This window comes from Myotis myotis, unplaced genomic scaffold (genome assembly GCF_014108235.1).
Source record: "Myotis myotis isolate mMyoMyo1 unplaced genomic scaffold, mMyoMyo1.p scaffold_m19_p_7, whole genome shotgun sequence".
Lineage (NCBI taxonomy): Eukaryota > Metazoa > Chordata > Mammalia > Chiroptera > Vespertilionidae > Myotis > Myotis myotis.
Window position 1 is genome coordinate 16,557,017 of NW_023416379.1, and position 17,415 is coordinate 16,574,431.

Sequence of the window (17,415 nt, forward strand, 5' to 3'; positions counted from 1 at the left end):
TCTGTAACAGCTAAAGGCCTGCATGGGAGAGACACCAGCTGATCTCTTCCTCCCAGCCCTGCTTACTAGTCGCAATGCCAGGCCAGGCTTGGAACAGAACTAGAAGCTTCTAGTCTCTTCTTGAAAGTGTGATTGCTTCCCCAACCTACAGACATGGCCTATGGGTTTTTGGATTAGAAAGTATATACACAGTTGCGTAGTTATTTGCAAGTTCCATATTTGTGATCTCACCTCCTCACTGAAATGTACTTATGGCCCCCAATCAATACAGCACTTCATGGTCATTCCCAGACGTGGGCAGATCCCCGAAAAACCTGGGCGGACAGACGCAAACCCGCCCAGCAGAGGTCAAACAAGGCTAACCTCTACCTTCTTATTTCAGCTCTCATAACGTAAAGTCCCCTTTTCACAGACTACAAATACACCATTTTTGGTGCTTTTGGTGTGTGTGTCTGTGTGTGTGTGTTATTTAAAATGGCCCGGAGCCGAAACCGGTTTGGCTCAGTGGATAGAGCGTCGGCCTGCGGACTGAAAGGTCCCAGGTTGGATTCCGGTCAAGGGCATGTACCTGGGTTGCGGGCACATCCCCAGTAGGAGATGTGCAGGAGGCAGGTGATCGATGTTTCTCTCTCATCGATGTTTCTAACTCTCTATCTCTCTCCCTTCCTCTCTGTAAAAAATCAATAAAATATATTTTTTTAAAAAAATGGCCCGGAAACACAGTGCTGAAGTGCTTTCTAGTGTCCCAGGAACAAAATACCTAAGTTTAAAAAGCTTAATAAATTTCATGCAGTATGAGTTCTGATGCTGTTGGCCCTGAGCTCAATGTTAATGAGTTAGCCAACAATATATGTTAAGGAAGATATCTTTAAGCAGAAACACACATAAAACCAGGATATATATTGGTCAGTTGACAAAAATGTTGCGTCCTGGGGGTAACAGAAACCGCACAGTATTTCCACCAGGAGCAGTAATCGTTCAGTATTGTAAATCCTCCCTCCCTCTTCTCTCCCATGGTGTTTGTCTTGGTGCAACCCAGTTCAGGGCCGGCTTGAGCCGGGTCAGGCATTTATTTGGCCTGAGCACGCGCCCTGAGCCAGGAGGGGGCGCCGTCCGCCCAGTGCTCCGCGTGGCCGGCAGGTGGCGCCCTCGGCGGGCTTTTCCCCAGCGCGGTCGAGGCCAGGTGGACTGCAAGGGGCGGAGGTAACGAGAGGCGGCCGGCGGTGGCTGCCCGAGGCTCCTCTCCCCCCGCAGGCAGAGCTCGCGACTGGGTGCAGCGAGAAGGCGCCCTGGGCCGGACCAGCTGCGCTCTGGACTCGGCCGCCGTCTGGATCTCCGCGAGCAGGTCCCCGCCGCGCTCAGCCCGAGCTCGGCCACCATGGAGGCGCAGGCACAAGGTGAGTGGTCGCCGATCGCCCCAGGGCCAGCTCCCCGGCGCGCAGAGAGGCGCTTCTCCTGCATCCCCAACTTCTCGGACAGAGCGGGCCGGTGTCAGCCTCACGGGTCCCCACTCTGCTCCCACCCGCGTCCGCGGGATGATTCCTGCTCCCCAAACTCAGGGTGAGCTGTGGGGCCAGGGCGGGTGAAGAAGACGGTAAGTGGAGAGGTTCCTCCTTAGGTGATGCGCCCACGGCATGTTCTCGCCCCTTTCCCCAGCCGGTCGTCCGGCTTCCTGAACCTCGCGAGGACCCCAGGACCTGTTGGACGGGGTCGCGGATCCTCGTTTCTTTCCCTTTCCCGCGGGGAGTGGGGAGGGAGCGCGATGTCCGCGCCTTGGGCTCGCGTCCTGCGTGCAACTCCCAAATTCGGGGCTGAGCGCGGGGCACGCCGAGATGGGGGCTCCGCGGAGACCCGGGTCCCCCGGACACGCTGGCCTCTCGGGGACCGGCCTTCCCAGGCGAGGAGAGCGTTGCCCGCCCGCTGATCTGCAGTCGGACCGACAGGTGCGCCCTGGTTTCCCGCGATCGGGGAGCTCCCTCTGCCTCCCCAGGCGCGCGGGGCCCCGCCGGTCTGGTCGCCCAGCTCCCCACTCCTGGGGCCGCGGACTGGAGGAACCTGCGACGGCTTCACGAGGGGGCATCCTTATGTCTGGGGTCACACTCGGACCGGGGCTTGGGAAGCCCGATGGGCTCATGCAGAACGGGAGTAAACGGCTGGAAAGGAGCAGAGGTGGAGGATGTGGAACAAGAGGCTGGGAGGAAGAACGCTGATTCTGGGGTCTGTCTGTCTTGGGAGCAGCGCCAGGAAGGGCTGCGTTGAGGTCAGCTTTCTGCAGCCTTTAGAACAACCATCGCGCCTTCCTTCTACACCACCGTGTAGGGAATTCAGTGATGGCTTTTAAGATAAATAAATAAAGAGGAGGTTCATGACCCTGTGCGCTCGGCCTCTAGGAGCAGAAGTGTCCCGAATGAGAGCGGTTTGGCGGCACCGGGGCCAGGAGCCATCCCCACGGGTTTGCTGCCAGGATTACAATGGTCTGAACAGCGCGAACCATTCTTGTTTGTTCCGTCAGCCAAGTTCCTGTCCATAAACTGCCCATTATCTAAATCAGAAAGGAGAATTCACCGCCCCCCCCCCACCCCCCACCCCCCGCCCGAGGCTGGGCAAATTCAAAAGCAGAGGTCGGCTCGGAGGCCTTCCCTCCCGAATGGAAGCAGGTGGGAACTTTCCAACCTGACCTGCGGATGAGGATTATTTGGAGAGTTTTAAATACCGGCCCTGGCGAGCCCCAGACCAATCAAACCGGCCTCTCTGGGGCTGGCCGTGGGTATGTCTGAAGGCTTCCCGGATCCTGCTATTACTCGGCGAGCTGGACCAAAGCTAACCCCGAAGGCGCGTGGAGCTGCAGGCTGGAACCGCGGGCCCCTGGTCTGCTGTACCGGAGAGATCTGCTTAACAGACATGCCCGTCCTTTTCTTCGCCCAACACCGTGCAGGAGAAGCAGCCACAGGTGTGATTCCTGCTTCCTGAAGTCTAGCAGAGGAAGAGGCAGACATTGCTCTGAGAGTTATTTGATAAATGTGAAATTGCAGCTTCCTTTATGACGTGGAAAGAGGGAGCCCCGGAAAGACTTTAGGCCTGGCAGGTGCTAACCAAAATAGTGAAGTTCCTTTACTGTGCCCGTTTCTGGTCTTTGTGCTTCGCATGTGTTGGCTCATTTCTTCTCCACAGTAGTCCCAGGAGGTAGGTAGTGTTCTCATGACCCTTCCACAGAGATGGAGACGCACAGGATGTAAATTCCCTGTAAACCAAGTAGGTAAGGAGGGGCAGAGGATGCTCAGTGTCCCTTCCTGCTCAAAGCCACCACCTTTAGAGGAAAGATAAAACCTCAGCCCCCCTACTCTCCCGCCCTCTCTGCCATTCTCCCCCTTCCCCGCATGAGGGGGTGGGACCTGGGTGGGTGGGGAGGACAAGTTAAAAAGGCAAATGCAGTATGCCTAGGGACACTTGTAGTAGGGTGATGGTCAGCCACGAAGAGAACAGTGAACATATTTAAAAAACATTTAGGAAAAAAATAAAAATAACTTTGATTAATATGAAGGAGGGTGGTGTCAAGGCTGACCCCAACTTTATATTTTAAAAAATGTTTTATTGAGTTTTAGAGAGAGAGAGAAAGGGAGAGGGATAGAGAGAGAGAAACATCTATGAGAGATCAGCTGCCTCCTGCCTGCCCCCTACTGGACATCAAGCCAAAACCCTGCCGAGAATTGAACCGGGGTCACCTCTTGGTTCATAGGTCAACGCTCAACCACTGAACCACACCAGCCGGGCCCCCATGTTATACTTTTACAACCAGATGAATATTTACCTCTTAAATCTTTATTTCCCCAGTACTTCACATTTTCTTTTTTTTTTATTTATTATTTTTTAATTAAATCTTTATTGTTCAGATTATTACATTTGTTCCTCTTTTTCCCCCCCATAACTCCCCTCCTCCCAGTTCCCGCCCCACCCTTCGCCCTCACTCCCCACCCACTGTCCTCTTCCATAGGTGCACGATTTTTGTCCAGCCTCTTTCTGCATCTCCCACACCCCTTTCCCCCCCAAGAATAGTCAGTCCATTCCCTTTCTTTGTCCCTGATTCTATTATGATCACCAGATTATTTATTCACTTGATTCTTAGATTCACTTGTTGATAGATGCATATTTGTTGTTCATAATTTGTATCTTTACCTTTTTCTTCTTCTTCCTCTTCTTAAAGGATACCTTTCAGCATTTCATATAATACTGGTTTGGTGGTGATGAACTCCTTTAGCTTTTCCTTATCTGTGAAGCTCTTTATCTGACCTTCCGTTCTGAATGATAGCTTTGCTGGATAAAGTAATCTTGGTTGTAGGTTCTTGGTATTCATCACTTTGAATATTTCTTGCCACTCCCTTCTGGCCTGCAGAGTTTCTGTTGAGAAATCAGCTGACAGTCGTATGGGTATTCCCTTGTAGGTAACTGGGTTTCTTTCTCTTGCTGCTTTTAAGATTCTCTCTTTGTCTTTTGCTCTTGGCATTTTAATTATGATGTGTCTTGGTGTGGTCCTCTTTGGATTCCTTTTGTTTGGGGTTCTCTGTGCTTCCTGGACCTGTAAGTCTATTTCTTTCACCAGGTGGGGGAAGTTTTCTGTCATTATTTCTTCAAATAGGTTTTCAATATCTTGCTCTCTCTCATCTTCTGGCACCCCTATAATTCTGATGTTGGTACGCTTGAAGCTGTCCCAGAGGCTCCTTACACTATCTTCGTATTTTCGGATTCTTTTTTCATTTTGCTTTTCCAGTTGGGTGTTTTTTGCTTCTTTGTGTTTTGAATCTTTGACTTGATTCTTGCGCTCCTCTGATCTGCTGTTGGGTGTCTTTATAATATTCTTTATTTCAGTCAGTGTATGCTTAATTTCTAGTTGGTTCTTTATCATAACATCGAGGGTCTCATTAGATTTCTTGAGGATCTCACTACATTTATCGGCGGTCTCACCAGTCTTTTCGAGGGCCTTACTAAGTTTATCGGCAGCTTCTAGACAATTCTTGAGAGACCTTAAAAGTGTGGTTTTGAGCTCTATATCTTCCATTTCTGACATTTGCATCCTGTTTCTTTGTCTCCGCATTTTTTTATCTTTTCTTGGTGCACCCCCTGGTGGTCTTTGTGCGCAGTCTTGTAGTTAAGCCTTGGTTGTTGTCGGTAATACCAGGGGTGATTTGACCTCCAGGCTAACTGGCTATGAGAGTCAGCTGTGTCTGCAGTGGGAGAGCTTCTGTGGTGGATCTCTAGGGCGGTGCTAATCTAGCCTTTGCCTGAGGCTATCCGGCAAATGGGCAGGGCTTGGGCGGGGCGGGTCCCTGGGGATCTACAGGGCGGGCCGGAGCGAGCAGTTATGGCTGCTCTCAGTTCCGTCCCTAGGGGCTCTGCCTCTCAGAGTCCCAGCAACTGCTGCAAACCTCGGAGAGAAAGCTGCCTTCGAGTTCTGACCGAAGCCAGACAGTCCCGCTTCTCCCGTTTGAGTCTGGGTCCCTAGAGACTCGCCCGGATCTGGAGCTCAGAGTCTGAAACTCCCTCCCGATTGAAAACAACAACTGCGCCCTCCACCCCCAGCCCGCTCCGCGCGTGCACTCCGCACCTGAGTATTTCACTTCAGCACTGCGCCTCCTCTGAGTCTGGGTATGGTATTCTCTTTCCTCCTAGTTGTAGAATTTCCACTCAGCCAGCCTTCCTGTGGTTCTGGATGATGTCTGTTCTGTCCTTTAGTTATATCTCTGATGTGGTTGTTCGAGGCAGCAATCTCCGGCGTTAACCTATGCCGCCATCTTGGTTTCTCTAAAACTACTATGGAGGAACTATAACTTCAAACTGGAACTCCAACATTAACACATTATATGATCTTGGAACAGGTGCTTGACCTCTTTGAGCCTCCTTTTCCTCACTGCCTGGGGATGCTCGGCAGCGTAGTTGTCCTGGCGGCGGCCGCTACCTGCACCGAGACCGAAGCCCGGTGGCGGCGGCAGCGGTGGCGGCGGCGGCGGATTCCACATTTTCATTTTAAGCCCCCCCCTTTTTTAAAGTTCTTTAAGAAGAAAACTATTCACAAAGCATTTATAGTTATATTAAAGAGAAAATCTTCTTTCCACTTGGCATATTTTTCTGGCTAAGTGAAGTTGACTCTTAGATTCTAAGAGAGTCCTTTGTGCAGGTTTGTGTCATCAGCACAATGTTTGTTAGAATTACCCAGAGTGAGGATGGCTTATCTTTCTGCCTCTTGATCTGGAGAGAACAGAGATGAGTGAGGTTACGTAGGCAGCTGCTGATGCGATGCCCCCTGTACCTTCCCGGAGACCAACCGGATGCTGTGGGCATCATTTGCACATGTAGTTCAATGAAGACAGCAGCCAATCCCAGAAACTGTTCCATAAGTGAACTTCTGCAAATAGATCACTTAACTTTGTAAAAGAAAAGATCACTTTTGGTAAAACAAGGACACATTCTGGGAAGTTGGTAGAACAAAAACATTCAGAAGTGGTCTTATGAGCAACACGATGCTGTGAGGCTGGGCTGGAGAACAGTGTGGAATGGGGGCCCCCAGGATGCGAGCATTCCCAGTTGCTTTCCTGGCACTAGAGAATGTTGCTTTAATATAATGATGTATTGGAGAGGAAATTTGGTTAGGAATGTAGCATTTTCCTGAAACATATGGTAGTGCTTTAAAATGAAAAGTTCCTGATCTTTTAAAACTATCTCCCAATATTTCATTTTTCTAGGAAATAACATTGCTTTTTGTCCTTCCCAGTGTCTTTAATGTTGAAAGAAAAATCTTCTTTCCACTTAACCCTGGTATATATTCAGATTAATAGCTGTGTTAGTTTCTTCTGACTGCTGTAACAAATTACTACACCGTTGGTGGCTTACCACAACAGAAATTTATTCTCTCACAGTTCTGGAGCTGGAATTCCGAAATCACTCTCACTGGTCCCAAATCAGGGTAGCAGCAGGGCGTTCCTTCCCTGGATGCTCTAAGAAAGAATTTGTTTCTTGCAGCTTCTGGTGGCTGTCGGCTGCTTTCATTGGCTGCAGCACCTCAGTATCTGCCTTCGTGTCCATTGCCTTCTCTGCTGTCTGTTTCAGATTTCCCTCGGCCTCCAGTTTCTAAGGACACTTGTGATTTCATTTAGAGTCCACCTGGGTAATCGAAGGCCATCTTCCCATCTCCAGATCCTCAACTTAATCACACGCACAAAGACCCTTTTCTTACACAAGGTGGCATTTATAGGCCCCAGAGATAGGGCCTGATATACTTGGGGGCTGTTGTTCAGTCTGCTACAGTAACTACTTTTTAGATTCACACATGCTAGTCTCAGGGTCCTCAGAAATCCATAAATGACATACAGTAATACATGTCCGATTAATCCTGCCTGATTGCAAATTCCATTAAAGTGAAAATGCCATGCATACCTTACATTATGCTTTGCTCACAGGACATTGACTTAGCCTCATCTTGTTCCAGGAAGAACTTACGGAAGTTTATACAGAAATATGAAACACAGCAAGATAATGTAAATTAGAAATACAAGAAATAAAGTAAATGAGGATAAGGACAGCAAGTGAAGCAAGGAATGAAGCCCTAGTAAAACAACTGCAATTCTATCCTTTTTGTTAATATTACATAGAAAACAAATTCTTGCTTTGTGAAAAAAAAATTTTTTTTTTGTTTCAAAACAATAAACTAATCCTTCCTTCCCCTGCTGAATAGCAACAGGCAAAATCTCTTATAGTGTAGGGATCAGACTATCCCCCACAAAATAATTCTGCAAATTTCAGTTAATGTAATTATAAACCTTCAACAATGGGAGCTAGGTGTTATACATTTTGATTTATGAATCACAAATCAGAGCTATCTCCTATTGTTTTATTTTCCTGTTAAATAGAAATTTTAAAGTAGTAGTGATGCATACATAAGATGAAGTCAGTCATTTGCCACACATCCTATTGTTGCAATTAAAATTCTTGTAAAACCTGATCATACAAATGATAGATATTATAGTATATGGGAATCTATTTTGAATTGCCTTCCCTAATATACACCTTGTTTGCTTGATACTCTTGGTGGGCAGAATCTGAAAAATTGCTTTATAAAATTGATAAGCAAGAGGGTTCATTTTTGTGGACGAGGATAAGATTTGGTACTTGGTGAACGAAAGTAAATAATAAATGAATACTTCCTCAAGTATTGATTAGTCAAATAAATATATCAACAACTGCATCCATAGTCATATCGATGACTATAGTAATAGCAAAGATTCGACAAGCACTGAATGTTGAGAGACAGAGGGACAGTGTGTAAGATTCCAGAACCAGGCAAACTGCCTGGATTTTAATCCTGCCGATATCACCATTAATATGACCCTGAACAAGTTACTTCATTTCTCGGGGCCTTGGTTTTTCCATATGCAAAGTGAGGGTAATAATAGCGTTTACATCAGAGGATTGTAATGAGGGTTTAACAAGTGAATACAATCAATGTTCTTAAAACAGTGCTCAGCACAGGGTAAGTACTATATAAATGCTTGCTGTTGCTTTGAGTAGTACATGCCAAGAACTTCACATGCATTATCTTATTGAATCCTTATGCGAACATTTTGGAATAGATACCATTACTTTTAACTCATTTATAGACAGGGAAATGGGAGGTCAGAACAATTAAGTGAGGCCTTGCCGGTGTGGCTCAGTGGTTGAGCATCGACCTATGAACTAAAAGGTCATGATTCCATTCTCAGTTGGGGCACATTCTCTGTTGTGGGCTCGATCCCCAGTGTGGGCGTGTAGGAGGCAGCCGATCAATGTTTCCCTCTCATCATTGGTGTTTCTATCTCTCTCTCTCCCTCTCCCTTCTTCTCTCTGAAATCGATAAAAAATATATATATTAAAACTTTTTTTTTTAAATCATGCTACTTAGCCTGGCCGGTGTGGCTCAGTGGTTGAGTGTCGACCTATGAACCAGAAGGTCAAGATTCCATTCCAGGTCAGGGCACATGCTCAGATTATGTCTCAATCCCCAGTAGGGGGCATGCAGGAGGCAGCCAATCAATGATTCTGTCTCATCATTGATGTTTCTATCTCTCTCTCCCTCTCCCTTCCTCTCTGAAATCATTAAAAAAATGTATATATATTTTTAAAAATCATGTTACTTAATAAATACAACAAAGTCATGAGGAAGGTCATGGTATTCTCATCTTAGATGAGGAAACTGAATGATAGTAGTTACAGAACTTTCTCCAACGTGTACAGCCTGCACATGTTGGACCCCGGATTGGGAATCAGTGAGCAGCTGTTATTTCTGGTATCTTGCAGCTGGGATGCAGTGTATTGCAGTGCAGCCTTGCTGACAGAATGCAAAGCCATGGAGAAAGGGCTGTGCTCTGAGGGCAGGAGTTTGAAGATCCTGGTGTCAGTTGCTTAGCAGCATGCTTGAGACTTCTGAGTATCCCGAAAAGCTTCTAGTGACAAATTTAGATTTCTGCTCTTGCTATTTTAGATGTTCTTAAAAAATAAGACACAAATAAAAACTTTTAATATGTATGTGTCTATGTCCCTTTACTCTGCTTTATTTTTCTTCATAGGACTTTGTCACTTTATATTATGAATAATTATTTGTTTTCTTTTTCTCCCAAGGAGCATGTGAGCTCCTTGAGGGCAGGGACTTTGACTGTTTTCTTTATTGCCATATCCTCAGGGTCTAGAAGTGACTGGCTCATGGAAAGCATCTGTCCATGCTTATGGGGAAATGATGACTGGCAGAATAAATAGTATTGAGTAGATATATCATATATGACCATGGAGTAGGAGTATGTCAACGTAAAGATAGAACTAAGTACTAAGTTGCTCTTATTAAGAAAAGGAATGAGGGGGATATGGAGAGGGTAAGGGGAAAATATGGGAAGTGAGAGGAAAGCCACAAAGACAGTCCTGGAGAGAGAAGAAATAGAATGGAAGAGAGAATGAGATGCCGGGAGGCGGAGGAGAGAAACTTAGGACCAGAGACGCTTCTAATGATGTGTTCCCAAGAAATACTATAAAGCACTTCTCAGTGTCCCTTGTAGCATCTGTAATAAATTCTGCAATGCATGTTCAAAATGCTTGTGTAAATAGACTTTTGATGTGGGACAGCTCAAGAGAAATGTGGTGACTGGATAGCTGATGTATATTTTACAAACAAAGAACTGGGTGTTCAGCTTCTCCCCATCTCCATTAAGCAAATATTGAGCGAATGCTTAGACTGTCAGTGTGAGATGTGCAAATACCCATGTGCTTTGAGTGCCTGTTTTTCTCTCCGTCCTGGTGCGAGGTTCCGAAGGGGCAGAGGAGGGATGAGAAGGACAGAGCTGCAGCCACTGCCACGGGGAATGGTTCGCCTGGGCAGCTGGTTTGCAGGCAGTTGAAAACCTTGGGTCAGCAACGCCTGTTCAATTATTATTTTTTAAAATATATTTTTACTGATTTTAGAAAGGAAGGGAGAAGGAGAGAGAGAGAGAGAGAGAGAGAGAGAGAGAGAGAGAGAGAGAAACATCAATGATGAGAGAAAATCATTAATCGCCTGCCTCCTGCACGCCCCTCACTGGGGATCAAGTCCACAACCCAGGCATGTGCCCTGAACAAGAATCGAACCATGACCTCCTGGTTCATTGGTCAACACTCAACCACTGGGCCACCCCAGCTGGGCTTGTTCAAATTATTTTAACTGGACAGATGAAAGTCTCATTTGAAGTAATAGAGGTTATAATCATTTGGTGGCATTTTCTTCTGTAATACACGTGTGGCTTGCTCTGATTGGCTACTTTATTGCCATTTACGAGAAACTATGTCCATATTCTCTTGTTGCTTAAAAATGTTATTCAATATGCTGCAAGTAGTTATTGAACTAAACCTGAAAACACTTATTTCCTTCCCTGAATGTGCTACCTCCCCCACGTTCTCACTGATGGCCTGCTAGGGTTTGAAATATTGATGAGGATGGATCCGTTCACCTCGGTAGTTCACTGACCTTTTAATGAAGAGGATTTTTAGCTTTGTTGAGAATTTAGGGCAGAGGAAATCTTTTGCAGAAATATCAGGTTATGTGGCTATTCTTTCAGTTTTGTGGAACTCAACTTGGATTCTGAAACATGATATTTGAGTCATCACTAGCCTTACACTAATAAATTAGCATAAGCTTATTTTTAAGTAAACTTCCAAGGTTACTGTGTAATTTATAAAGCAGATTCTTCCTGTAAAAGCTATGTAAATAGATGGTATAATAATTTCTTTAATCATTTTTTTGTTTAGGTCCTAAGTAAATACTATCATTGTGCTATGAAACTATCTCTGACATCCTAGCAGACCTGGTAAAGGCTGCTACTCATACATGAGTGTTTTGAGCGATGACATATATTCAACAACACGTTGGGGAAATGCTCTCTTGACCAGACTTGATGGCTGGCCCACCATTGGACATGTTCTCTCACTCCCCCTTTTCCAAACCCACTTTCTGCTTTCCCACGTTTGCTCAGGCGTCCACCTCAAATGCTGTTTCCCCTCAGCTCAGCTTGTCAGATCCCACTAATGAGCTCCTGGTTTTCCCACTGGAAGTAATCCTCTCCGCTCAACTCCCACAGCACTATGGATCTGCCTTATGTCCTTAAGAAGTAGTCTTGTGATTTAGAGTTGGGAGGGGCTTAATAAACCATCTCATACCATCTCCTCATTGTGCAGATAAAAGCACTGCATTCTCCAGGGGATTTGCCTGAGCTGGTTTCTTCTGTGTGGGCACTAGAACAGGAACTTGGTTTTCTGCCTTGCAGCCCTGTGCTCCCATCTTACACTTTCAGCTGGCAAACCTTATTCTCCTTATAAAATTACCAAAGGTAAATAATTACTTTGAAGGGAACTTGGAAGAGTATGATATTTAAGTACTAAGATATCACTGACATACAAATTTAGCTGATATACTCAATTTCGTATTTAAGTACTTCAATTTTCTAATGGACTAGTCTTCCCAAGTACTTAGATCTAAAAATTAAATATATAGATATAGTAAATCTAACATTCTCTTAAATGTTGTGATATTACTTATAGATTTAGTAGAATTTCCCCTTAAAGATCACATTTAAATCAATTACCAAGTTAAACTAAACCTGATAGTCTCTCAATAGACCAAATTCTCTCAAACATACTATAAAATACCAAATATTCAGATGCCTTCCCACAAATATACTAATTCTGCACCTTTGGTTTTATTAATGTCTTCATTCAATTCTTCATTCAATAGTTACCTAAAATATCTAAGTGCTGGGCACTGTTCTATATTCCAGAAAAACACAAGCAACCAAGATGAAAATTTCTGCCCTTGGGAAGTTCATATTCTAGGGAAGAGAAAAAGAGTAAATAATGTAGATTCGTAAATGATGTAGTATACTAGATGCTGGTAAATGCTAAGGAGAACAATAAATTGAACAAGGTTGAGAATGTGGGGGTAGGGGGAGTGGTGGTAGGTGATTCTACACCTCTCTGAGATTGATACTCTGCACAGAGACTTGAGCTGCACTTCCTTTCCAGCAGAGAGGCATGGCTTTCTTAACACACCGGAGGCTGCACAAGTCCCAGAGATTTGGGTTAGGACTAGATTACCACTCTTGACCCTGGTGAACACTTTGAACTTATAATTGCCATGTCCACCACTCCATGACTTCTAAAGGGAAACCTGCAATCCCACATCACTTGGATGGATTTTGTATTTCTTTGGCTCTTACAAAATGGAAGCATTCTGTCCACCCAACCGTAAAGATCTTCACGGGAACCCTGCATTCCTTCATATTCTTCAGACTATTCAATCTTAACAGACATAGCTGACTGAATTCCAGGCATCCCTCATGGTTTTATCTTGCAATTTGGACACAACTTCTCCAGTCACTTTCCTGGTCAACTTTAGTTCTCCAGGAGACAATGAAATTTAAGGGGAAAAACACGATGCCTTTTGCTCTGTTTAGCTTCCCGTTTATCACTGTGTAGAGCAATGGGTACCCAAGTAGACCCTCAGTACAGGTCTAGGGTGGGATAGTGCAGCCCAAACACACAGGGTCATCCCACTCAGGCTCCTGATTGCAGGTAACCGCTCAGAGACCTAATCTCTCAAGTGTGAATAGGGGTTGCAGAAGTCCCCACACGCCTCAAAGCACTTCGTAAAAGAAGAACCACTATAGGAATCCTAGTTTTCCTTAGTTGAAGGTTTACTTTAAAAATCGCTTAAAGCATTTCACAAGCGGGTCATTCTTTTCCCTTCCTATGCAGGATTTATGATAATGTGACTTGAACTACTGGTTTGTTTTTACAATGATGATCATTTCCTTGTACCTGGTATGTATTTAGCACACAAGTTCTTTTTCACAGGATAGCTTCGGTGTTGCAGAATGATCTTGAATTTCTTCCTTTTCACTCTGTGGTACTAACTATTCCTTCAGTTTACTTACTCAACACCAGTGATCTTTGTAGGAACCAAAATCTGAGAGGACAGCTCTTCTTTAAAGTGAGTCTTTTCTGCTCTCACGTACGGTGCCATTGTTGGAGCATTCTGAGAAAAATTCAGAGATGGTTTCAAGAGGGCTGTGTTGCTCTGGGGAGCAGCATCTTACAGCAATCTGGTTAAGGGGGGTGTTTGAAAGTCATTTCAACAAGGAAAGTCACTTTCTACCTGGAGTCTAAGATCACCTGCATCTTCCACGGGACAGAGCTCTGATGCCATTTGACACCATGTGTCCATCATCTTTGGCCCATAGCTCTGGTTATTGCTGTTCTTCAGTTTGCACTCTGTAACAATGCCAAGACCAAAATTCAGGAAAGCTAGGATGTCTGAATATAATATCTCTTCAGGAAGACTTAGGAATTAAATAACATTTTTAGTCCAGGTACAACAAAGAACTAAGGTAGCTGGGGATTTCAGTGTTAGTGTCGAGGCAAATGAGCTATTTTACCTTATTAGTACATGCTTCTGTTTTCTAGAGAGGCAACCAAACTGAGACTTAACTAGTGTCATGGGGTTTAAATACCAGAGGATTAATAGCTAAAGAATTTGGGTGTTTCAACTGTGGAATCTCAGAGGGAAGGTGGGGGTGGGTGGGGTGGAGATAGGGGAGGGAAGAGATCAACCAAAGAACTTGTATGCATATATGCAAAACCCATGGACACGACAATAGGGTGGTGGAGGCCTGGGGCAGGGGGCTGGAGCAGACTATAAGGGGTCAATGGGAGAAAAAAGGGGACATATGTAATACTTTCAACAATTAAAATGAAAAAAATACATAGGTGAACCTATTTTGTGCAATGTTGATGTCTTCTGTGAAGTGTAATCTAATGCTATTTCCTGGGGTAGCATGTGGGAACATTCACTACATGGTTAGTAGGAGGAGGAGTTTCCTTATCTAACTGAAATGTACAAAATAATTTGCCAAAAAAAGAAAAAAAGAATTTGGGTGTTTCATACTAGTAACTGAGGACAGACCTAGATAGAAGCATATGTTATTTTAAGATAATATTTATTTACTGACAAACATTTGGTGAACTCTTCTGTATGCTAGGCAATGTGTAGATTCTGGGGCTACACTGATGAAGTGAAACAGATGCTAAAATGTGTCGGCATAGATAATTAGGAACATCCAGGCCTTCTCAGTGTATCTTGGATGGTGTGAGCCATAGGTCTTTGGGCAGTTTCTCTCTTCTCCCACGTTGTCAAAGGCCAGGATTTCCCAGGAGAATTGGAGTTAGTCCGTATTGGATGGTGTGCTGATTGTGGGGTTTACAGAGTCTCTGTGACATGAGGGAGATTCTTGGGCAGTTTTTCATTTGGAAAGTGGCTTTGTACAGACTCCGTCCTGGTGGTGCCTGTCCAAATCCCCCCTTCTCAACAGTGCTTATGGACAGGGCTGCCCCGGGACACTTCTGGCTTCAGAAAGGCACTACTATGCTCCTTCGCAGCTGTGCTTTATAGAAACCAGTTAAGCATAATGACTGAGAGTCCCCGGGAAGACAGGTAGGCATTGATGCTGAGTCACTGCCGGGAGCCTTTATTAAGCCAATATTTGTCAAAGCATTCTAGTTGGCTGGGCATTGGAAAAAAAAATCAATGTAAACAGCACTGTGCCTTCTCTAAGGCAAATGTACAAACATCAAAAGCACATAGAGTGCAGGGGAAGTAGGTAAACCTGAACAGCTGCACAGTGTTGTCACTTTTGATTACGTTTAAATACAAGCTACCTTTTTTCAGGAGTCGTGAGCTGAAGTCGTGAGCAAAGCACTGTAGGAGTTGCGTTTTTGGAGAGAGTGAGGTGGAGAGAAGAGGCTTCCTCTGTAATAGTCAGGAGATGAGTGTTGAGGGGGTGGTTTTTGAGAAGTGGTTGAAAGTGGAAGGGAGGGAACCTACCATCTGGATGTGAGGACATTCCAGGCCTTGGGCACAGCGTCTGAAAGTCCTCCTCTTGCTTTTGGAGTACATTAAGAGAAGAAAACATTCATTACCTTGGCTGAGAACAGCTGGGGGAGTCAGGATGTTAAGAGCACTGGCTTGGCTATCAGACATCATCATCCCTACAACTTCCTTACTCGGTACCCTGGACAACTGCTAAGGAGACATTGCCATACAGGGTCCCAGTTAAGCTCCCAAACACGACTATGTGGTAGGTGACAGTGTCTCTGTTTCATGATGAGTAAATGGAGGCCTAGATAATTTAAGTAGCTTGTGCACTGAGTACTCAAAAATCACTATGTGCATTGTATGTGTGTTTGTATATCACATATGAACACACACACACACACACACACACACACACACTGTGGGGATTAAGAATGCAAGGAATGTTATTTTTGAAACTTTATACCAATCACTATATTATAAACAACGAGAGTAACCAAAAAGACAAATTCCCCCTTTTTGAGGAATTTTCAATAGAATCAGTCCTTATACAATAAATAGGAATGAAGGAAAAAAGGAATGGAAAGAGGGGTGAAGGCATATTTGGAAAGCAGCACTAAGGTGCATGCAGAATACTGGGGCATCCAGAAGGTCCAGGGTGGTAGTAATTGGGAATATGTAAGATAAGATCTACATAAAGATTTTTAATAGAGAAAAGGGAAGACATACTGAAAGGGAAACTTTGTCTAAAACCAAAAGTACGAAATTATTGTTGTCTTAGTAAAAGCTGTGAGTTCTATGGGGAGAAAGGGAGAGTATGACTTGGGGTCCAATTACAAAGGACAGAATCCACGCACCTATTGTAAACAGGAAGGCATCCAGAGCCATGTTAAGTGGCCACAGAGTCACTGTATGGCTGAAGGGGTAGACTAGACTAAGCTTTCAGGAACAACTCTTACAACTACTCTCTAGAACTGGGGCACCCCGTTGCTGCTGCCATAGCTACTATTCAGAAGCATTTGGGATCAAGCCACCCCTTTGGGACCTGCCTTGTCACCAAGCTGTTGCGCCTGCGGTTGGCTGCAGAACTGTGCTACCCCTGCTCCTGTTTGCAGCAGCTCAATGAATGGGTCACACCATGAAGTTGCGGGGGGGGGGGGGGTGGTCGGGGGGACATGGAGACCTCCCCCACAGAAAGCTGATGACTTCAAGTCTGTGCTTGGCTGCGGGAACAGCAGAGGTGGTTGAAGTGCAGCCTCCAGCTGCCACGGCTTCTGACTGACCTAACCCTTCTCATGAGCCTCTGGCTCTGAGGAGGCCAGTCTCTGGGGCTTGGCAGTGGAGGCAGACGCAGGGGGAGACAATGTAGGAATAACAAACATATCTGGAAGGAAGAAATTGTTGGTGTTTCGTTTGTATAAGACAGTAAACATTTGATTTGTGTCTGATTATTAGCATTAGGCATTTTGTTTTCAGAATATTACAATACACGTATTTGTGAAGAGAAGGCGACAGCTTATAGAATTGAAAAGAGTGGTAGAACTTTTAAATTAACAAGAAAAAAATAGGAATGAATAGAAATTCTACCAAGCCAGCAAAATAGTAAAGAGGAAAAAAAGAAGTAAACTAAATTATAAATATAAAATAACAAGTCAAATATACTATTGTTACATTAAAATATAAAAGGTGCAAATACCCTTACATAAAATGAGAGACTGCTGGCATGAAAATATAGATGAGAGTTGCTATAAGAAATATACTTAATTTTTTTGAGGTTGAGGGAACACAGAGACAGGCAAAACTACTCAAGGCAAAGAGCAAACAAAACATGAAGAACAATAATTAAATTAGTAAGAAAGCATAAAACTGTAGAAAGAAGCACAGTTTGTAAAGTCATAAAATTCTATGCCCAATTGGCATATCAGCTAGAAATGCATAATCAAAAGCTATCACAACTGCAGGGAGAACTGTTAATAATTGGTGTAATAAAATATACCAAGAATTTATAT

General features: G+C 44.6%; 1 protein-coding gene across 9 annotated transcripts in view; it reads left to right on the forward strand.

Annotated features, from left to right (window-relative positions):
• The first annotated feature begins 1,178 nt into the window (after positions 1–1,178).
• Positions 1,179–17,415, forward strand: part of TPD52L1 (TPD52 like 1) — a 63,505-nt gene continuing 47,268 nt past the window's right edge. For 2 of the 9 annotated variants that reach the window (XM_036317496.1, XM_036317497.1), the window contains exon 1: positions 2,930–2,950. Coding sequence is in view for 7 of the 9 variants with exons in the window: in XM_036317491.1 (XP_036173384.1) it covers positions 2,902–2,950 (49 nt within the window). In the remaining 2 variants the exon portion in view is untranslated. Of the gene's footprint in view, positions 1,398–2,815; positions 2,951–17,415 lie in introns of those variants that run through there. The other 7 variants (XM_036317501.1, XM_036317502.1, XM_036317491.1 and 4 more) reach the window with 7 other exon arrangements.